General features: G+C 37.3%; 2 protein-coding genes and 1 pseudogene across 3 annotated transcripts in view; 2 read left to right on the forward strand and 1 right to left on the reverse strand.

The window, feature by feature from the left end:
* The window catches only part of LOC116297432 (E3 ubiquitin-protein ligase rnf213-alpha), a 62,372-nt gene that overhangs the window by 16,864 nt on the left and 23,946 nt on the right, over positions 1 to 21,562 (forward strand). For both annotated transcript variants that reach the window (XM_089034288.1, XM_089034289.1), the window contains exons 24-42: positions 39 to 139; positions 2,484 to 2,631; positions 3,006 to 3,228; positions 4,901 to 5,171; positions 5,505 to 5,648; positions 5,739 to 5,841; positions 6,129 to 6,484; positions 6,912 to 7,018; positions 7,760 to 7,954; positions 8,237 to 8,359; positions 8,453 to 8,570; positions 17,350 to 17,585; positions 17,723 to 17,805; positions 18,053 to 18,186; positions 18,449 to 18,544; positions 19,152 to 19,706; positions 19,778 to 19,938; positions 20,536 to 21,114; positions 21,341 to 21,499. In XM_089034288.1, coding sequence (XP_088890414.1) covers positions 39 to 139; positions 2,484 to 2,631; positions 3,006 to 3,228; positions 4,901 to 5,171; positions 5,505 to 5,648; positions 5,739 to 5,841; positions 6,129 to 6,484; positions 6,912 to 7,018; positions 7,760 to 7,954; positions 8,237 to 8,359; positions 8,453 to 8,570; positions 17,350 to 17,585; positions 17,723 to 17,805; positions 18,053 to 18,186; positions 18,449 to 18,544; positions 19,152 to 19,706; positions 19,778 to 19,938; positions 20,536 to 21,114; positions 21,341 to 21,499 — 3,892 coding nt within the window. The remainder of the gene's footprint in view (positions 1 to 38; positions 140 to 2,483; positions 2,632 to 3,005; positions 3,229 to 4,900; positions 5,172 to 5,504; positions 5,649 to 5,738; positions 5,842 to 6,128; positions 6,485 to 6,911; positions 7,019 to 7,759; positions 7,955 to 8,236; positions 8,360 to 8,452; positions 8,571 to 17,349; positions 17,586 to 17,722; positions 17,806 to 18,052; positions 18,187 to 18,448; positions 18,545 to 19,151; positions 19,707 to 19,777; positions 19,939 to 20,535; positions 21,115 to 21,340; positions 21,500 to 21,562) is intronic.
* On the forward strand, positions 9,353 to 11,480 carry LOC148909192 (uncharacterized). Its single transcript, XM_089034354.1, has 2 exons — positions 9,353 to 9,863; positions 10,187 to 11,480. Exons 1-2 carry the CDS (start codon positions 9,649 to 9,651, stop codon positions 10,602 to 10,604), a joined length of 633 nt encoding a protein of 210 aa, XP_088890480.1. The 5' UTR covers positions 9,353 to 9,648; the 3' UTR covers positions 10,605 to 11,480.
* On the reverse strand, positions 11,428 to 14,334 carry LOC148909193 (uncharacterized; annotated as a pseudogene).

Raw genomic sequence — 21,562 nt, forward strand, 5'->3', positions numbered from 1 at the left:
ATAAGTGCTGATTGAAGTTTTTGGGCTGTTTTCTTCAGGAGATATTCTACCTACTGTTCTTGGACTTTACATGGAAAGTGTAGGACTTCCATCAAGACATGAAGTGTTGATTTGCACTCAAGATACCACTTTGGAAGAGGTAAAATACCTTTGCTAAGTAACCAACCTCTATTTGGCCTGCATTCATTATATATGCCAGGGGGAAAGAGCTGAAATTCAGGGGGATCTAAATGTGAAATAAGTAGTTGCACCTCAAATTTTTGCCAGAGAATGAGGAGGGGGAAGACCAAAATTATGAGAGTATTAAGAAATATCACCTGGCTCCTTCAACCTCTGTCATACATAGTGAATGCAGTCTTTGTCCTTAAGAACGTTCATGGGCATTGTTCGCATGCATCCTTCCTACGCACGAATTCAGTGACCGCGCGCTCATCGTGATGACGTCATTCCAATGCTTTGGTAAGCAAAATATGATGAAAGCGTCTTTTAAAATCTCTTATAGCTCTAAATTGATATTTATAGATATTTTGTGAATAATTGGAATAGAATTTCACGTAGCGTGAAGGCTCTAAGTCCACACTTGTAGCCCAATAACATTTTATATTTCTAACTTTTTAACACTTAGTTATTTACTTAGTCGTTTACTTAGTCACTAAATAGCTACTATTTGTCAGCATTACTTACTGCCGGCGACGTGAGTGGACGCCTTTATTTCGCCTTCTTAGAGATTTACGATTCTTTCAATTCTACTGTTGATGCTTTTCCTAACACTTCTCTTGTGTTCTGCCAACCCCCGCGTGCTTTATAACTGCACACAGCACAGCAACGAATTTTTTATTTCTTTTATAAAATACAAATTACAGATCGAAGTCAAAGATCTTTGGTCAATGGGTCTTTGTCAAATGCAAAAATAAAAAAGTTGTGGGATCCCACAGCGCAGCATTCTCGGTCCTCTTTTTGATATAATAATAATGATAATAATAATAATAATAATAATAATAATAATAATAATAATAACTTTATTTATTTATATAGCCCTATTTCCATAAAAAGCCCAATAGTGCTTAACAATTATAAAAAAATAATAGAATAAAAATTTACAATCATGTATCACTAACGTATTGAAATAAATAAATATCTATCTTATAAGTATATTTAAGAATAGTTTATCCAAGTATAAATTATATATATATATATACATAAAAAACCTGACCAACAATCTTATCACAGCCACAGCGAAAATGTTTGCAGATGAGAAGAGCATTTGTATCTCTGGTAGTAGAGTGACGGATCTTGACACTTTGATAAATTCGGAGCAAATCAATCTTAGTCGCTGGCTCAAAGCAAACAAATTAAGCTTGAATATTACCAAAACTGGATTCATGGTCATAGGCTTAAGGTAAAAGTTACGTGCCCAGTTAAATGATGATATTCATATTAATATATGTAAAAAATATTCCTCAGCTTTTGAAGCTCTAAAAGATTCAGACCTTTTATCTCTCCCTCTACCGCTGTCTAGATTTACAATGCTTTAATTCTCCCTCATTTCGACTATTGTAGTACTACAATATGTATACAGTATGGGATGGGGTAAGTGGCCAATTAAGCGACGAATTACAAAAGCTACAAAACCCCACAAAATCGTACAACTAGAGTAATAATGAAAGCAAGTTATGAAGTAAGATCCAATACGCTTCTTGATTCTTTACACTGGGATAATCTAACAAAAAGCCATTTGAATGTTTAAGTCCTTAAACAATATATCAAGCCCCGCAGTACCTGCAAAATATTTTCCATCAATATAAAACGTGTTACTACCTAAGCGATTCAAACCAGAAACTTGCTTTACCTAAGCCGCGCACCGATTATCTTAAACGTAGCTTTAGTTACAGCGGGGGTCAATTGTGGAATAATCTACCGCATACGGTTAAGAATTCTAAATCTATACAGCAGTTTAAAAACGGAATTGTCAAATATTTATAAATTAATGGCATTGGATTCCTACACGGCAGTCATGTAAAACAGTATTGTATTTATATTAGTTTAGTTTTTGTAGGTAGATTTATTAATATATTTTATTACCAACGTATTTTCTACTGATAATTTCACAGTGTTTAAATTAAATAAATAGAAAAAAATCAAAAAATAGTTGATTATTTGGGGTTTTCTCCTAGAAGTCTTTGAAAAATAGAGACGATTTTCTTATTTTTTTTCAGTAAAATATGGCTTATTTTTGAAAGCTTTCCATATCTACGTTGTTCGCGCTTTTTTACCCTTAAAAGGGTGAACTTCCACGCATTTTGACGGCTAAACGAAGTCGGGACCCCCATTTTTTTGCAAAATTTAAAAAAGATCTGACGATGGGACTTTTGCCGATGAACATCCTTAACGTCGTTCGACGTATTTCATTAAAAACATCTACGCGTGTTTGGGAACTGCTCTTTATGGGTAAAATTATATTTTGATCATTCATGTATTTCAAGGTGAAGCTGTTATGGCGTCGAGTCTTAACCAACACGAGAAACAAGTTCTACTGTCTGGTGAATGCAGATCTCTTAAGCTATAATGTCAGCGAGCAAGCCGTTCAAAGCTTCTTTGACCTGGCTAATCATGAATACCCTGATAGCGTAGGTAAGCCTTCTTTTTCTTATCTATTCATTACAACGTTCGCTATAACAACAATGGCGATGGCGATGACGATCATGATGATAATAATATAATAAAGACTTTATTTTATTCATAGAGGGTAGCACAAAATAGTTACAATAACTAACGAACCAGTCTCCCTCAGAAAGAAGTACTTAAAACAATGCTCCAATAAGAAATGAAGAAAATTATGAAAAATTATTACTACATGTATCTCGCTGTGCACCTACAGCCATTCCCTTATAGCTTATGAACGTGCCATGATAAATTTATTATCTATAGGTTTTTCTGTAGATGATATATTTATCTTGTCAAGTTTACTCAAGAGTTTTAAATTAACAATGTTTTTTGTTTATTAGATTACAAGGTCGTGGTGATATGTAGCAATGAACAAGAAGTCAAGTCACACATCGTGTCTGCCCTGGATGAGTATCGTGTTGCTGGAGCTCCTCGCTGTCCAAGACCATCTGAAGTGACAGAGTACCTAGAGAAACAGTTCGTTGCTCCAAGACCACTACCAGTTAATTATCAGGGCCATCACATTGATTGGATACCTGCTGCTTGTGTGGAAAGTCGAGACAGGTTCGATTAAAACTTGAAAGATATATTATCAAGCTTTGCTTTATAAACGAAAGTTTTTTGATTATTAATTATCATTATTTGTTATGTATTAATTATTCTTTATCATTATTTATTATTGCTAACTTTTATTATTCATTATTATTAGCGATTATAGTTATTGTTTGTTATTGTTATTAATTTATAACATATATAAATACTTGTGTTATTAATCAGTATAAGTATAGGTAATAAGATGGTTTCGAGTTCAATTTGGAATTAATTTGCATCGGCCTACGGCCTCACGCAATTACGGACTTTTTGAGAAAACAAACGAGTGCAAATTAATCCAAATTGAACGAAAAATCATCTTATTACCTTTTAATAATATATATAAAAAAATCCAACCAAATTAGATAGAAAAAAGACGTGTTGGAAAAAATGGCGAAGCGAAGAACTTGTTTGTTTTGCGAAGTTATTTTTGACAAAAAAAGGCTTACAAAATAATATTTTATTCTGAAAAACAGGAAAGAAATATGAATAACAAAGATTACTTTTTTTGAAATATGAATAACAAAGATTACTCTTGATCTTTAAAAAGTAAAAATATGTTTAGAAATCATTTTTTTCATTTTCAAGACTTCAAATATTCGGACATTTTTTGAGAAAACAAGTAAGCATATTGCGAAGATATTCTGCAAAACTTACATAAATCATCAAATTTCGTCTTTTTTCAATTCCTAAACACTCAAAAAAAGTTGAATGAGCTGCTTTCTTTGTACAGAAGTATTATTTACCTCTTTACGGATAAAGTAGTCGAAAGCTCTTTCAACGTCTCTCGCTTCACCTTGTCAAGTGACCTTGAACAGCTGTAAAATGGCCCGACTGATGTTTTTTTCCTTCTTAATTCTCAAATAACAAGCAGCGAGTCCTCCGTTTGCCATTTTAAACCTTTTTTGCTGGTTTTCAACTGATAAAGCTTGACTTTTTTAGCATTTTTGAATCCATTTTTAAGATGAAAATCCGCCATCTTGAAATTTCTGAGAACTTCCAGAGAGGGAAGGCTGTTCTATTGCTATGGCAACTGCTATAATCTGATTGGCTAATTCAATTTCTATTGTTTTTTAGCCAATCAGAATCCTAAAATTTCTGTTGCTATGGCAACTGCTATAATCTGATTGCTAATTCAATTTCTATTGTTTTTTTAGCCAATCAGAATCCTAAAAATTTGAAATCTGCACTGGCATTTCAGTTTTTTGCACTGCTATTTCATTTTTTGCACTGCTATTTCATTTGAACTGCACTGCTGTCGGCCAATCAGAATTTAGAAATTTTTTATGTATATTATTGATAAGAAAATTGCATAATGATTAACCCAGGCAGTAAATGGCCGCTCATCATGAGTCTTTCCTATAGCTCAGTGGTAGAGCATCTGATTAGCATCCGGAAGGTTATGGGTTATGGTTATGGTTATGGGTTATGGGTTATGGGTTAGATCCCTATCCCTAGTGACAAACTTAACAAATTATTGTAGTACTTTCTTCCTAGCTTATTAACCTATTCTCATCATTACATTATGATTATTATTAAGTTTTCATCTATTATCACCAATTAAATGGGTAATATTTTTAATGATCATTAACTAATTATCACTTATTAATTATTAGAAGTTATTAAAATAACATTTTTATCTCAGTCTTTCAGTTCGAGTAATATCTTCCCACCGTGCGGGAACTGGTAAGAGTTTGATAGTGCAAGACTATTCCAAAAAGCTCGATAGCATCACAAACAACAGCACTGTAACGAAACTCTTGGAAAATCAGGAAGAACACGTGACTCCATACGTCATCGTTCCATTACATAGAAAAACAGCAAACTTGTCGGATACAGTTGGCGTCTTGCTGCCTTACTCGCTCAAGACTGATGTCCCAATGTCGCGGATATTTCACATTGATGTCTCTCCCTCGGTATGATGGTGATGATGATGATTATGATTATGATTATGATGACGCATCTATAACTTGCAATAGTCATTGCGCGGCTTTTTACCGCTGTGGTCGGCCCCCTGTCATGTACGAGAAAAGTTCTTTTCGGTTCTCTTTACGAAACCAACAGAGCCCCACAAGTCGGGTTTTTGGCATCTGTCATCAGACACTTATAACCTAAGTGTCTGACAAGTGTTTTAATCAAGAGCTTCTTGCTTGGGAGGCTGTTCACCTGTCCCTTGCTCTGAGTGCCTGATCATTGACGTAAATCAATTACAATGTCATCAAACTAAACTATTTTCGTTTCACGGTCAGGTGGAACACGGACTTGATACTCTACTATTCAATTTGCTGCTTCTTGGCTCGATTCAAGACAACCGGGGTCGCGTATGGAAACGAAACCCACGTGACCTGTACATTATAGAAGTGACGCTATCGCATGATACCCAGCAGACAGGGGTGAGCATGGATTTTACTATATGATAAGTGGTCTATGTATGTGTGCATCATGATCTAACCTCCTATTTCTTTGCATTAATTGGTTCACAGAGTACAGACAAGTACGCGCGATCGCACGATTTTTATCATGAGCTACCTCACGTGACATGCGTGACGCCTGTGAAAGCTTTAGATGAAATGAATAAAGATACAGGTAGATATTTAGGTGAAAAAATATTTGAGAAGAAAGAGCTTGTTGATTAGCAAATCATAATCCAAACTGAATGCTTCCCTGTGTGCCCAATATCACTCCCTGTAAGGGGCTTTTCATTTAGGATACCTCTACGTATGTACACTATTTACAACACACAACACTCAGCTTACATGTTGATTTTTACGCAAACCTGAGAACCCGGAGAAAAACTCTTGTGGCAGGAGAGAGAACAATACAACAAACAAACTCAACTCACATATTCGGTTGCTTAATTAATTTTCTTCCAGCTCCAGATTCAGATTCCAGTTTCATGACATCTTTCAATGAAGACCAGTTTCAGAGCGAGCCAGTACAACGAGTATATCAGTACCTGCAACTTTATGACACTGCTCCCGAGATCCCTCACGAGTTTCAGTTTGACCCAGAGGTACTTGCTGAAGGTGATGCAAATTGTCTGTCTCTTCTCACAAAGTACTGTGGTGTAACCGATCCGTCCTGGGCAGAGCTACGACACTTTGTGGATTTTCTTAACTATCAGTTAACAGACTGTGAACAAAGCGTATTCTGTCAGATGGAAAACGTAGCGGATACCTTGGAAGGATTTCGCATGTTTGTGGTTCGATTCATGACTTTAATGGCTCAGGTATTGTACTACATTAAAGCGAATCGTCCATGTTTTTTTCAAGGGTAGCACTTAATAGCTAGTGGGTGACAAACCTGTGGCCCTCATTTCATTAGTCAATTTTGAATTTAATAGCTGGTACTCTTTTCCTTTAAGGTGATGTTAACCGAGACGATTTTTAACGCAAAAATGTTGTGTTGGCATCGTGTAACATGGCGTGCGCGGCAACACCAATTGATGGCAGCAATGTTGTGAGTCTTGAAGGTCGTTCAAAAACCTGCAACTCGTTGCCACAACAAATGATCGTTAAAAATAGTAACTGCGCGCCATGTTACACGAGAACAATGTTACACGAAAAGTCGTCTTTGGGAATCTTCTCGTGTAACACCACGAAACAGCGAAACAGAAGGAACAGATATATTTATATATATATATTGAATTTTATCAGGATTTCTCCACTCGCTCGCTAAGTGACTCGGTTGATAAAGATGACACTCAAGACGATGAACCGCGAGACATTGCTCAGTTTCAACTTCGCAGGAGATGGGAAAGCAGGTGTTGATGACAATCATTTATACAGGACTAATAGAACAACCCATTGCATCTTAACAAAACTCTATATCAGTCTTTATATACCTGTTTTTCGTCATGTACAGAAGTTCATTCTAGGAAATTGCTAATTAATTTCTTTGGCGCACCTGTTCTATATTTCCGCAGCGACTTTGAATATGAAGCTACCGATACAGGTTGCAATTTTTTTCTGCAACGCAATTATTTTAGTTTTGCAAACTTGATGAGCGGTTCTCTCAGCCTCAGTCAGTTGGCTTAGTTGATTGAGCATCGTGCGGGAGGTCGTGGTTCGAGTCCCGGCCGGACCAACACTCGGGTCTTAAAATAACTGAGGAGAAGGTGCTGCCTTTGTAATTATATCTGCAAATGGTTAGACTTTCAAGTGGCTCGGATGACCACTTTAAATGGCGGTCCCGTCTCTCCACGCTCAACATTACTAACCAACATCGGAGGGACGTAAAAGAACCACTGAGGACGTAAAGAAACTCTGGCAGTGACCACCCTCAGTGCCTACACTTCATACTAACCATCTCTCATGCTTGTAAATTACACAAAAAGCAAATCTGCCATTCACAACTCAATGTAAAGCGCCTTTGATTATATTCATATAGAAAAGGCGCTGTATAAATTCATTCCCTCAGCGTCCAGGGTTGGCGGAGAAGGGTCTGGGTAATACTACCACGTGATAATCTGTGTGCCCTCCTAATAATACCTGTTTCTTTTCAGTCCTCATCCCTACATGTTCTTCAATCCCGACCATCAAACATTCACTTTCCTTGGGTTTCGTCTTGATCCGGATGGTAACCTAATCAATTCTTCGACGGGTGAGATGATCCGGGAACAACTCATGACAAGGCGTCTCAGAATTGGACTTAACGTACAGCGGGTCAACTTCGATGAAGACTTTGAAAAACTGAATAAGTACGTTGATTGTGATGGTGGTGGTGGTGGTGGTGGTAGTGGTGATGATGACGACGACGATGGTGATGATGCATGATGATGAGAATTGTGGTGGTAGTGATGATGATGATAATGATGATGATGGTGATAATAATGGTGAGGATGATGATGATGATGGTGGTGGTGGTGATGATGATGATGATGATGATGATGGTAATAGTGGTGAGGATGATGATGATGATGATTATTACTATTTTAGCTCTTTAGAGTAAACCAGATAAATGTTTCTTCTTTTTTTCACAGAGAAGACAAAATCCAAAAGATTTGTGCGGTGTTGGGTGTTGAATGGCCGCGTGATCCTGATGAAAGCTACGAACTGACAGAAGACAATGCAAAGAAAATGCTTGCAATACATATGCGCTTCAGGTTGAAAACCAAATGAATATGATGTATTTTTAGATGTTGTATCCATGAGAGACTGGGAATATTTAACAAGTGTATATTTACTTTTTCTTCTAGGTGTGGTATCCCTGTGGTGGTGATGGGAGAGACTGGATGTGGAAAGACAAAACTAATAAGATACTTGTGTGGGCTGCAGAAAGGATTCGACGAGCGTAAAAATATGCTTCTCGTGAAGGTAACTAGGGCAGCTACATAATCTATTTCTGTTTTTAACGAACTATTATTCTCTTTCCTTGATCTGCCATACTTTAAAAAATGAATTTGCCCTAAATATTTACATTTCTACTCTTAATTTTTATGTTTTTGTCTGTCTGTCTTTCTATATGTCTGTCTGTCTGTCTGCATGCCTGTCTGTCTATCTCTCTGTCTTAGCTTTAGCTTTCTTTAAATCTTACTTAACAGATAGAAGTCAATGCTGTACCATTGAATCCTCCACCACAAATTCAATAATAGTTACATGCGGTGTTCCGCAGAGCTCAATTTTAGGTCCACTATATACTTTGTATAATTTATATCAATGACTTGCCTACTTGTCTTGATAATACTCATTAATACAGTTGAATTGGGAATGTTTGTCTACAAGACGCGAAAAACGCTTACCGTATCTCTCATGTATGATATTTTACATACAAATACTCCTTCTTACTCATATGATCTCTCCCAAAAGTAAGGATTCGAATGCTCATAATTCAAAACTGAGAGATAGTCAAGATAAATTAGAATTTCAAACCTTTCCGAGAACCGGCAGAAGTCCTTAAAAAGTTTCTCTTATAGAGGAGCTAAATTATGGAATTCTATTCCCTCACAGATCCGAACATCTTCTTTAAGGATTTTGTAAAAAGAATATGTCTAACTGCAACCAGATAGTTTAAGTGACTTTATGCTGCTGGTTGAATTCATTATTTATTTGTTTTATATAGTTAGTTTATCTTAGTTTCTTTTTAAAGGACAACTGACCCTCCAAAATGACCCATTTTTAAGAGGAACTACATCATTTGAGAAGTCCAAAAATCCAGTTTTTAAAGGGGATAGAGCATCCATTTTTCTAAAACAATTTTTTGAAAACATCGCATATATCGCTCTGGTGGCCGCCATCTTGCGCTTTTATCGCGGGCTCAGAAAAATAGCGTAATGACGTCACAACGTCACAAGAGTTCAAGCTTCCAGTTGTTTGCCTGACTTCTTCCTCAGTTTCTTATACTTTTTACTCAATATTTTGCGAAAAAATACAACTTGGTCATCAAATTAAAGGCATGTCAGAATCTAATTCTTCTTCCGAAGGCTCGGACAGCTCGGGAGACGATTTCGCTCAAGAATTTTTCGGAATGGACGACGAATTTGGTTTACGGCCATATCAGTTTGAACCAGAAATAGAAATCTCCTCAGATGAAGAGTTCAGAGAAGGATCTGACAGTGACATTATTGAAGACGATGAACAAGAGAACAATCGACTTACAAATTCAGATTGGTAAGTCGTACCTCTGTCTTATCACAAAACTGAACTACATATCCATTTTATATAAAATCGTATCTTGCCACTCGTGTTCTTGCAATCTGTTCTTTAGATATTGGTATGCATGAATCCAGTTTGCGACCAAAAGCAATACCAACTTTCACAATTTTAATTAAAAACATGTTTAAAAACATCGCTTGATAGTCAATAAGTTATATACTGCAGGATATAGATACAGGGATATAGTTGTGTCACAAGTTGTGTATGTATATTCTCACTTGGGACAATCGTTGATAATGTTCAAAGATACTAAGAATTGTTTTATTTCTGTTAAATAGGTGTACCTGTGGTAGCTGCCAAATTATGGATTCAATATCTGAATGCATTTGTTGCCAAGAAATCGAAAAAGTGGTTGCAACATGCCAGTCTGTTGTTGAAGATGGAGATGCTGATGAACCACCACCATGCATTACTCAACATCCTGGATTCTTACCTGTTTGTGCCAATAAGTATGTTCTTCGAACCGCATGGGCTCAGTACAAACAGCAGTACAGTAATGCGTATGAAGGCCCAGAGCACAAGCAGTACAGACACATTGCATATAGGCAACTAGCAAGATGGTGCTGGGGAGTTCTTGGAAAGGAAGTTCGGGTTGTTCTGCCCTCTTGTGCTGTCATGTGCATCAGAGCACACTTCCCTCCCCCTGGACTAGAGGAGGACTTTGAATTTGAAGGTTTTCACTATGCAGATGATTAGCTTGGCCTAAAGTTACATGGAGTTATTATATACATTTTATTTATTCCTTACTTCATTTCATATACACAGAGTGGATTTTTTTCTATCAGGATTTCTGAATTGATAAATTGAAAAGGAAAACATGGAAAGGCTGAGACCAAAATGTATAAGAGTAGTCATGAATTTATTTTTAGATGAAGTACATATAGAAAGTTGTTTATATAAATGTTTTCTAGGTTTTGCATATTTTATTATTTAAAAACAACTACACCTAGACAAAATATCCAGCTGAATAGAGAACCTAGTGTACAAAGCACTAGTGGACAAAATCATGAGCTAACCAAGCAAATTTTGCAGTTATACTAGACATGGATAACCAATATTTCCTGGGCACCAATTTGTCTGAAAACAAGGCTAGTCAGTATTGTTTATAAAGAATTTGCCTTGAAGTAGCATGCTATAATGGATTCAAAAATTGTGCTAAATGAAAAAAATATTCTCTTGGTGATAGAATCCCACCCCATCTTAGAATCTCGGTACTGACTAGTCTCATTGTCAGACAAATTGGCACTAGGAAATCTTGGCATCCAGGCTTGTCAGCCATTTATTGCTCATATATTTTTTTTCCAGGCAAATAGGCCCTTTGCAGCTCAGTAATCATGTGCTGATTAATTCACTGAGAGCAAATGAATGAACATCTTGATTCCCATGAGTGAAAGCGAAAGTCACTATTCAGCTGGAATTTTTTCTATACTACATTCATACTGGGAGAGACCCCATATATAATGGAGCGTAGATAGTTAAAGAAAAGACCTCTTTTAAGATTTCATTTAAAAGTCAATCGTTTCCTAAGTGGTAATGATATTTTAATAAAATTTTCATCTGAACATCTAAAAACTGCAAACTTATCTACCACTTTAATCAGGTCCCCTTCACATTAATTACATATTTTGTTTATAGCAGTTTTACTTGGGTCTGTCATGTACCTTCCCATTTGTAGAAGCATTGTAATTATTACCAGTAATGAACACAACTGTTCAAAGATGAGGGGGATTGGGACGACAGGCTTACTTGACAGTTCTTTCAAAACAGCTATTCACTAGAGTACAATCACTAAAAGAGTGCCAATGATGCTTTGCATTATTTTCTACTAAATAGTGTTAATTAAAAATAGGAAATGGTTAGAATTAGCATCACTTAACACTACACATTTCAGTGTTTTTAGTCTCTACTACATTCCATTTAAATTAATTACCTAGAAAATCTTGACCGGTGTCGTTCAATCAATTCCTGTTTGTCTGGGGCAGGAACACTAGCAATGTTTCTTGGTAATTCAACCTCTTCAATTGGGTCAACCCCTGCAGCCTCCATGCCACCCTCACAAATTTCAAGTACTTTCAGTTGTAGCTCAGGGAGGAAAGCATAGCTTTTTCTTTGTAAGACTGGCTTAACAACCCAGCGCTTGTGCATCTTAGGGAAGCACTTGCGATAACGAGCTTCTCCACTCCTTGGGCCTTTTTGAACAATTGCTTGAATTCTAGCTGTATTGAAATTGTTGTCAATGGCAGCAAGTTGAGTACGAGCAACCATTCCCTTGTAAGAGAAGTGCTCTCTTTTTGAGCAATACTTCAGCATCATCGAATGATAAACTTCAAGCCCTCCTGTGTGACAAAAGTCGGTCAATCTTGCCAAGTCATTAAGTAACTTTGGTTGAAGGACAACCTCTTCTAGGGCCACATGAGCTGGTGACCCCGGCTTGATCCAGTGTGTGGTGCGCACTTGTCTGCGGGTTAGGGGAGGATGGGCACACTTTTTGAATACCTCTGCATCCTTCCAGGAATGCTTGTTCACGCAATGGTGAACAACAGATTTCCACTTCTCTCTCAAAAGTTGTACATCCCCATTACATGTAGCAGCACACCACCAAAGATGGTTTGAAATGGATTGTATCCAGGGTGCCAGCTCTTGGTTTTTCTTCAATTTTGCTTTCTTGTTCAGCTTTTTTACAATTGACTTGGAAAGATGCCACACATCATACTGGTGTTTGATGTGGCTAAAATCTTTTGCCATAGTGCTGGTGATGGATGTGTGTCTGTCAGTTGTGATACATTTTATACTGACCGTGTCTTCTATAAGTGTTCAAACACCTTAGAAACCCCTCTTTCTCCATAGCATTGGAGCTGGTTACTTCAGAGACTTGAACAATGCTGAAGGTGGCAATTTTCCCTGTGCTTGTCTCCATCATAGTATATGTGCCATATTTAGCACTATGGCCAGGACTGTCACTTTGGCCATCACCATTGAGATTTACTATGTCCTTATTTGACAGCTCTTCAATTACAGCAGCCTCCTCTCTCTTCCAAGCATCATTAACAACAGGAAATAGGTAACTTTCCTGATGTCTGTAAAAGACCCTCTCACTCAGAAATTTTAGGCCAAGACAGGATGCAAAGTTTTGAAGTCTGGTAAAAGTATTACCAGTAAATAATATTGATGAGGAAATCAACAAGTTCCCAATAGCTAAGCGATTTAACATTGGCTGTGAGTACCATGTCAAAGCATGATGTTTCATACATATAGTTGTCACAATAAGTAGGCTGCCTTGACATACAAAGTTGACATCAGCGATAGGTGCTCCACAGCTTCTACAAAACTTGAATAACTGCTGCAAACAAGAGTTAAATACCAAATATTTAGGTTCTTTGATATGGTTTTCAAGAGTTTTATTGCAGTCTTTGTTTTCTGGCTCTAATTCACTGTCCGTTGTTGAAACTGTCTCTTGCGATGAAACAATGAAACCATCATCATCGTCACTTAGTGGGAGTCCCTCTTCCTCTGAAAACAAAGACTTTTCTGACTTTTGTGGAGACACTGTTAGCATTGACTTTACTGGTGAGGGGTGATAGCTAGTACTGTAGCTGTGGTCGTGGAAGCTCACACTGAGTATTTCATCTCTACTGATGTTTGGTGAAGGGGAGGGATTGTAAACTGTTGTTGTGTCGGCATCTTTATAGTATCCAGGCTCTGTCTGAGTTGATGCAGTGGATGTTACAACATATCTACAACCAAGGCAACACTGAACACCAATCTCCTTACAAAGTGGTTCAGGAGAGAACTCTGGTGTTTCCATACTTGGTGGATCTTCACACGAGGGATTTATTGTGGCACATAGCTGCTCCACATTCTTTGAAAATACAAAAATAAACAATGTTTTCAACAATACTATAAACCATTCTTCGAGGCCTACTTTACCTTAAATAATACAAAATAAACATATTAACCAACAATGCTATAAATTATTCTTCCGTGGTCATTTATCCAAGCAAATTTGGAATATTACGGCAACATTGTTATGGTTTACGAATAAATATCAAATGTAAACTAAACACGTGCAAATAACCATTTTGAAAATTTCAAGTATCGATCAAATATTACTAGCTATACTTATGATTTTAAGCAACATTTCATCTATGAAAGCATAAATAGCTAATGATTGATGACTCGCTTCGGTATGCATTAATAAGTCTTTTTCATGAGTGATTATTTCGAAAAACAATGTAAACTATGTTATGTATAAATGACATGTTATCTCACCTCTTCGTTTTGTTTGCGTTTGAGCCGGTTCTCTGATGTAGCTCTTCTTTTAGCTGGCTTGCAAAAATTGAATACTGACGGAACAGCATCGCTCTTTAATCTCCTCTTCCTTTTTATCCCGGTTAACTGCTCCATCAGATCCACTTCAAAGCATGAATCCTCGAAGTGATCGCTGCAAACGTAGCAGTTCTTCAAAGGCGGCAGGTTCTCTCTCTTTATCCGCGCTATCCATGCCTTCTGAAGAGCTATTTTGTTAGGAATTTTGTGGTAGCTAACAGACTCAGTTTTGGAAGAATGGTTGGTGCATTCTGGCACACAACAATGGACCATCTGGATTAAGAAACTTACTCTAACTTAGACTATTAAAAGATCGACTAGCACTCGAAATATACAAACTCAACAAGTTTGGAATGCAAGCTTCACGTTGTGACGTCACGGCATTAATGCGGTAATTTATTGCGGGCTCAAATATGGCGCTCTTCTATTGCTATTTTTCGCGAATTGATTATTTCTTTTCGGCGACATAGAAGCTGTATCAGAGTTCAAAGTTGAATTTATGTGATCTATGTACGTTGTAGTTTTATATGAAAAACGGCAATTTTTGGGGTCAGTTGTCCTTTAAATCTTTCACAAATTGTTTGTAAATAGGATTTCTATTGTACGACTCTAATGTAAAAAAGCGTTATAGCCTACTTTTAAAAATTGATTTAAACTTTTTTTAAAACTTCGATTTTCCGAATTGAAATTGAATGCTGATTCCAAATCTGGAATGAAAAATAGGGTGTCCCGAGCTCGTTTTGGAGATAATCAGCATTTAATGGAAGCCTACGAACGAGCTTTTGGAGTAAAAATTGCGCCACCGGAAGTGATTCGAAAAAAATTAAGTTTCATAAGAAATAGTTATTTGCAGACTATATGATTGCACGAATGAAGGCTAGTCAATCATTCTACAATAACACATGGATATTTTCAACAAAAAGACAAAGAGATACATTGATTTTTCTTATTTTGTAGTTTCGGTGCTCTTAAAAAAAATTTCAATTTTTAAAAAATTTTTCATGTGTTACTGATTTAAACTTTTCCTAAAATGTTGATATTTTTAAAACATAGATTTTTAGGAGTTTTTTCGAATGAGCTATTAAAAAATAGAGAGTCCCGTGCAAAATTTGAGGGTTTTGCCCTGTTGAAGCTCAAAACGCGTATGGTTCTTCAATAAAATATTGTAGATTTTTCAGCGGTTTTTGAGCGCGCGCACATCGTGGGCTCAAATCGAACGTTCAAAAGTAGGCAGCCACCTTAAGAAAAAATGGTAAAACATCGAGTTGATTTTTCATGGCTTGGCTGACGTCACTTCTGTCCGTCCGTCTGTCCGTCCGTCCGTCTGTCCGTCTGTCCGTCCGTCCGTCTGTCCGTCCGTCCGTCTGTCCGTCCGTCCGTCTGTCCGTCCGTCCGTCTGTCCGTCCGTGTACACAACACAGGAATCCCGCTTGATGTCAAAGCAAAACTACTCACAAGTTATAGACCAAAAACAATTAAAAAAAAAACTTTCATGTAGTCAAAGATGGATCAAGAAGTGTTCTTCTAAGAATTCAGGTGTGTGTTTTTTAGCAAACAATCGTATATATATATATATATATATATTTTTTTTTTTTTTTCTCGACGAATCGACAAATCAAAGACTTTCTATCAAAACTTTTAATATGTCTATAGATAAGCGTAATTTATTTTAATGCTGGATGAAATATAACACGAAGAGCATATTACATCAAATATTCGTCCTTTATTTAGCTTTGTAAATCTTTAACAATTTTCGGTTGTTTTTAACCAACTATCGTATGTTTTTCGTTCAAGAAAAATGCAGCTTTGTTCGCCTCCTATCGCGGGGTCCCATCGGCAAAACAAAGAAGACTTTCATTCAATAATTTTATATCTTTCCACAGATAATTTATTTAATTATTGAATGAAATATAAATTTACACCAAATATTCAACTGTTTATTAAGTTGTTCGAGCAAGTATGATTATAAAAATGAGCTTAAAATTTGTGTTGTTGGGAGATGTTATTGTATAAAGACCTAGACTTTCACTTTAAGAAGTTAAAAAATATTCAAGAACATTTACAAACGCCAATTTATATTACTGACAAGAAATTCATCATTTTGTATTTTGCATTGCCTTTTGCATTATTTTCTATTTTGTCTCAGTTGTTCTTGTCAAGTTTAACTGAATGTAAACTTCGTCTCGTTCTGTAGAAGACGTTTTTTCTGCTCACCTTAACCAGTTTTCAAGTCTGTTTTTTGGTCTTGATTTGTCCTAAATCTCCGGATTTTCAATTTCAATGAAAGACATCCGAGGTAAATTTCACTAAACTTGATATTGTATTGGATTATCTGTAGTTATCTTTCGTTTTTCTTTAAGTAAAAGAGATTCAAAGCCTAAAACTGTCGGCCTTGGAAACATTTGTCGAAGAATCTTCCAAGAACAAAACTAGCCCCTGGGGGTGGTGGTGAGTTGTGTACAAAATTCCTAAGTGTGAGAGTATACTCGCGCAAAAAAAAAAAAAAAAAAAAAAAAAAAAAAATATATATATATAATAATAATAATAATAATAATAATAATAATAATAATAATAATAATAATAATAATAATAATAATAATGTACTGCATTTCGATTCGATTTCACTGCATGGTTTTTATTATCTTCATCTCGAATAAAAAATTATCGAAGATTTTTTCCCCGATCTTATTTTTACCTTTCAGTTTCATTCAAATTGCTCTCCCTGTGACTTCCGTATCGGGAGCTCCGCTTTTAGGCAGTGCCTAAATATATATATTACACTTATGAAATTATCGTACTCAAGGTGCTATCTGTCTGTCTGTCTGTCTGTTTGCCTGCCTGCCTACCTCAGTCGATAAATTTTCTAGTTAGCCACTTTCCTTTGTTTGTCCAATGTATGTCAGTCAGTCAGTGCGTTTGTCTGTCCAATGTCTGTCGTTGTTCCTTTTCGAGTGTCCAAGGTCAGTCTGTCTGTCTGTCTGACTGCCCGATTGTCCAATGTCTGTCAGTCAGTCAGTCTGTCTGTCTGTCCAATGTCTGTCTGTCTTGTTATCTGACGTTTTTTTGTCTTTGCCTCCAAAACCATCATGATCAACCACGCCTGTACTTCATACAGGTACACGGTGGCACTACTTTCCAAGACATCGAAAAGAAAGTACAACAAGCCCAACAAATGGCGAAAGAAAATTCCAAAAACAACGTGGAAACAATCTTATTTTTTGACGAAGTGAACACCACAGAAGCACTTGATCTTGTGAAGGAGATCATGGTGGATCGACGATTAAATGGACGTCCTCTTGATTCACAAGATGATGGTTTACGCTTCATTGCGGCCTGTAACCCTTATCGAAGGTAAGCCCACGTATGCGCGTCATATAGCAGAATGTATTGACACGGGCTTTCGGACCTATTTTAGCTTGCAAAGTAGCCCAGTTTGCACCAGTTAGCACCTTCTTGATCACTAAAAGCCTTTTTATTGGTTTCCACAGACACACAGATACAATGATTAAGAAGCTGGAATCTGCTGGACTTGGTTACAGTGTCAAGACAGGAAACACAACAGAACGAATCGGTAGGTATATATCATGCTAGCTACTTGACTGACTAACGTCCAGCGACGTCTTATGGTAAAATCAAGAAGTATTACAAGGGAGGAAAAAGCAAAGCTTGGGCTACCTGTTTATCAATGAAGTTAGGTTTTCACCCGTTGAATTCGGCGCTAAATTCCCGCGCTTTCATAGCAAAACACTTTGTGATATGGGATTGTTTACATTATTAACCGACCATTCACTAATAACAATCCTAAACACTTGTTTCAGGTTGCATTCCTCTACGTCACCTGGTTTACCGTGTTCATGCTTTGCCCGACAGCATGAGATCTTTGATCTGGGATTTTGGTCAACTCAAACCTGATGTGGAGCTACTTTATACCAGGCAGATCGTCTTGCGACATGTAAATTAATATTCTTTAGAATTTTAGAAAGTCACAACACTGACTAAATGACGTCCATTGAATTACAGTGCGCATGATCACTGGTCGTCCAATCAGAATGATCGGGCACTTCAACGGCACGTAATGAATGGCGTCCATGAATAACAATGCGCGTGATACTGGTCGTCCAATCACAATGACCGCATGTGCTACGATCACGGCGCGGCTCTTCCTTAGCGTGGATTTTTTTCATTTCATACGAAAACTTCTCGTTTGCCTGTAGGTGATAACAGAAGAACGTATTCCTGGTGATGAATCCCTAGTGGACGCCATTACAGCAGTACTAGCTGCATCCCAACAATACATGAGAGAACAATCAGTAAGTATCATCCACAATGGATAATTATTATTATTATACATTTTACTAAGTATCTCAATTCTGATTGGTGGAGAACCCTCAGCCAATCCCTGATTCGATATCGTGTGAACTCGACATGATAAATGTATTATCTGTAGGTTTTCCTACAGATAATACATTTATCATGTCAAGTTCATTCAAGCTCACGCTGTGGTAACTTTGTTTTTATTCATCATGTGTATTTATTTCCAGAATTATGTACAAAAACAATTATTTAAGGAATCCTTAACTTATTTTCATATATTTTATGAAGAATTCTTAATATATTTTTGAATTAAAATTTTTGCGTTTTTCACGCTACATCATGGCGTTCATAATTCTTGTCTCTATAATTTAATGCCCATGTTAATGTTTTTCCAGTATACAAAATGTATAATAAAGCAATGATTGAATTCGGTATCGCATAATATTGTAAATATCAAGACCTTGGCTGTGTTGTCTGCCGAAGCCTTCGGCAGATAACACAGCCTCGGTCTTGATAATTTACGATATCATGCCCAACCTTATCCAATAATTGCTTAATGGTATTCATTTATTCATTTATTAATAATGGTTATTTTATTACCAGGACGAGTGCAGCTTTGTTAGTCTTCGTGATGTGGAGCGTACGATGAATGTAATGGTGTGGTTCTACGAACATCGAGAAGTTTTTCAAAAAATCGCAAAAGAAGAAGTCAACGACACTTATGGAGGGACTGATAGCGAGGACAACTCTGACGATGAGGAAAATCCTGATTATGATGATGGTGATGATGGTAGTGATGATAGTGATGATGGGGAGGAGGAGGAGGAGGAGGACGATGATCATGAGGATGAGAGCGATAGCGATAGCGATGGGCACGTCAAAGAAAATAGAAACCAAGATGAGGAACAAACATCAAGAGAAAACGAAAAACCATGGCCAATTTTTTTGTTTTCTGGCTTAAGGAGAAGTAAAGTCAGTCAGCAAGAGTACCCTGCTGAATTAGAACCCATTCCATCGGGATCTAGTAGAAGCTTTCAACCCACCTTTTCTGCTGTTGGAAATGAGCATCTCCCAGAGAGGCCATTCCTCTTTGATGAAATACAAGACATGCCTATTTTCATCGAGGAGGAAGAAGAAGACTTGGATGACCCCACGAAGGTGGTTAAACAAGTGGTTGCATTTATTATAAATATATTTATATTTTTACTGATTATTGTTACTATTTTTAGGACCTTGATCCAGTCACGTGGTCTCTTATCCTAGCCATTGGTGTTTGCTATCACGCAAAGCTACAAGACAGAACACAATATCGTCAGGACATAGCAAAAACCTTCAAACGTCCATGTCTTTTGTATGGTGGTGCAGACAGAATACTGCAAGAACTTTCACGGTATTTATGGGACATTGAATTACTAGCTATTCGTTATTGGTTATGTCTGTCTCCGTAAAAAGTAAAATTTTGGAGCTGTTTTCGTATGTAGGAAACGAAACGTACTGTTCACGTACCGCATTACACCGTACCTGTGACAGCGCGTTGTAGTTGGATCAAATTACTGGAAGACCATAGGAGGCAATTTCAGTGTAAAAGGCAACAGCAATGTATCGTACGATTCATTATATATATATATATCTTAGATTTCTCTTTTGCTAATTCACAGGCTAAAAAACATGATACAAGTAGCAAGTAGTGCAAGAAACTTGCACAAAATCATGGCTTTTCAGAAGAATATAGAATCAAAAGATGATAACTAAGTCCTTATTACAAAGTGCGACAGACTTTATTACAAAGTGCGACAGCTTTTTCTTATTACAAAATGCGACAGGGTTTATTACAAAGTACGACAGTTATTACAAAGTGCGACAGTTATTACAAAGTGCGACAGTACACACTCATACGATTACCGTTTAAAAGCTTCCGGCGTGCTCATCGATTACCACAATTCTTTTTTTGTCTACCAAGTACTTAACACGGTATATCATGTTTTAGTTGCCAGAAAGCAGTGCTAAAAGAACTTGATCCAGGTCCAAACATCGCTTGCAACACAGCCCTCAGTGAGAACGTGTTCATGATGGTGGTTTGTATCGAGCTTCGTATCCCTTTGTTTGTCATCGGTAAACCAGGCAGCTCCAAATCACTCGCCAAGACAGTTGTGGCTGACAGCATGCAAGGAGATGCGTCCAGGTCCAAGCTTTTCAAGTCTTTCAAAGAGGTAACTTTAATGTCGCACCAGTGCAGTCCTCTGTCCACCCCTGAAGGGATACAGGAGACATTCAGACAGTGTGCAAACATACAGAAAGATAAAAACCCAGAGACGTTTGCATCAGTGGTAGTACTAGACGAGGTTGGCTTGGCTGAAGATTCACCTTTGATGCCACTGAAGACACTTCACCCGTTACTGGAGGATGGCGTGACGTCATCTGATGACATCATCGAGACAGACGAAAAACCAACTCGAGTTGCCTTTATTGGGCTATCTAACTGGGCACTAGACCCTGCCAAGATGAACCGAGGGATCATGCTGTCACGTGACGTTCCGAATGAAAGGGAACTGGAAGACAGTGCAATGTGAGTGAATTAGATAAATATTCATATCAATATAGTATGATGCAAGTGCATGTGTTGAGGGAATCAATGGTGGTGTAGTGGTAGTACACTCGCCTGACTCACCTCTGGGTTCAAGGGTTAGATATCTTAACTTGTTATCACATGTGAGTAGAATCAACCCCTCCCATCCCCTCGTAGCCCGAGAAAGCGTACCGTACTGAAGCTGATGATTGGTTGTTTTCAACAGGGGGATTTGCGCAAGCAATGAAGAGGTACAAGAACTAATGAAACCCATCATCCCAGCACTAGCAGCGGCTTACTCAGACCTATACCAAAAGCAGAAAGAAATCAAAGTACTGACAACTGCAAATAAGGACGAATTCTTCGGACTGAGGGATTTTTACAGGTAAAAACTATTTTTTTATTTTTTTCCCATTTTGTTAGACCATGTGTCATTTCCTAATAAGGG

This window comes from Actinia tenebrosa, unplaced genomic scaffold, assembly GCF_029948245.1.
Source record: "Actinia tenebrosa isolate PJP-AT-01 unplaced genomic scaffold, QUT_ActTen_1.0 PGA_scaffold2__45_contigs__length_23673736, whole genome shotgun sequence".
In the NCBI taxonomy this organism is placed as follows: domain Eukaryota; kingdom Metazoa; phylum Cnidaria; class Anthozoa; order Actiniaria; family Actiniidae; genus Actinia; species Actinia tenebrosa.

Bases quoted from the DNA above. Each gene is read 5' to 3' on its own strand.
- LOC148909192 (XM_089034354.1), top strand. From the start codon at position 9,649: ATGTCAGAATCTAATTCTTCTTCCGAAGGCTCGGACAGCTCGGGAGAC. The intron at 9,864-10,186 runs GTAAGTCGTACC...TCTGTTAAATAG, and splicing joins CGACTTACAAATTCAGATTG to GTGTACCTGTGGTAGCTGCC.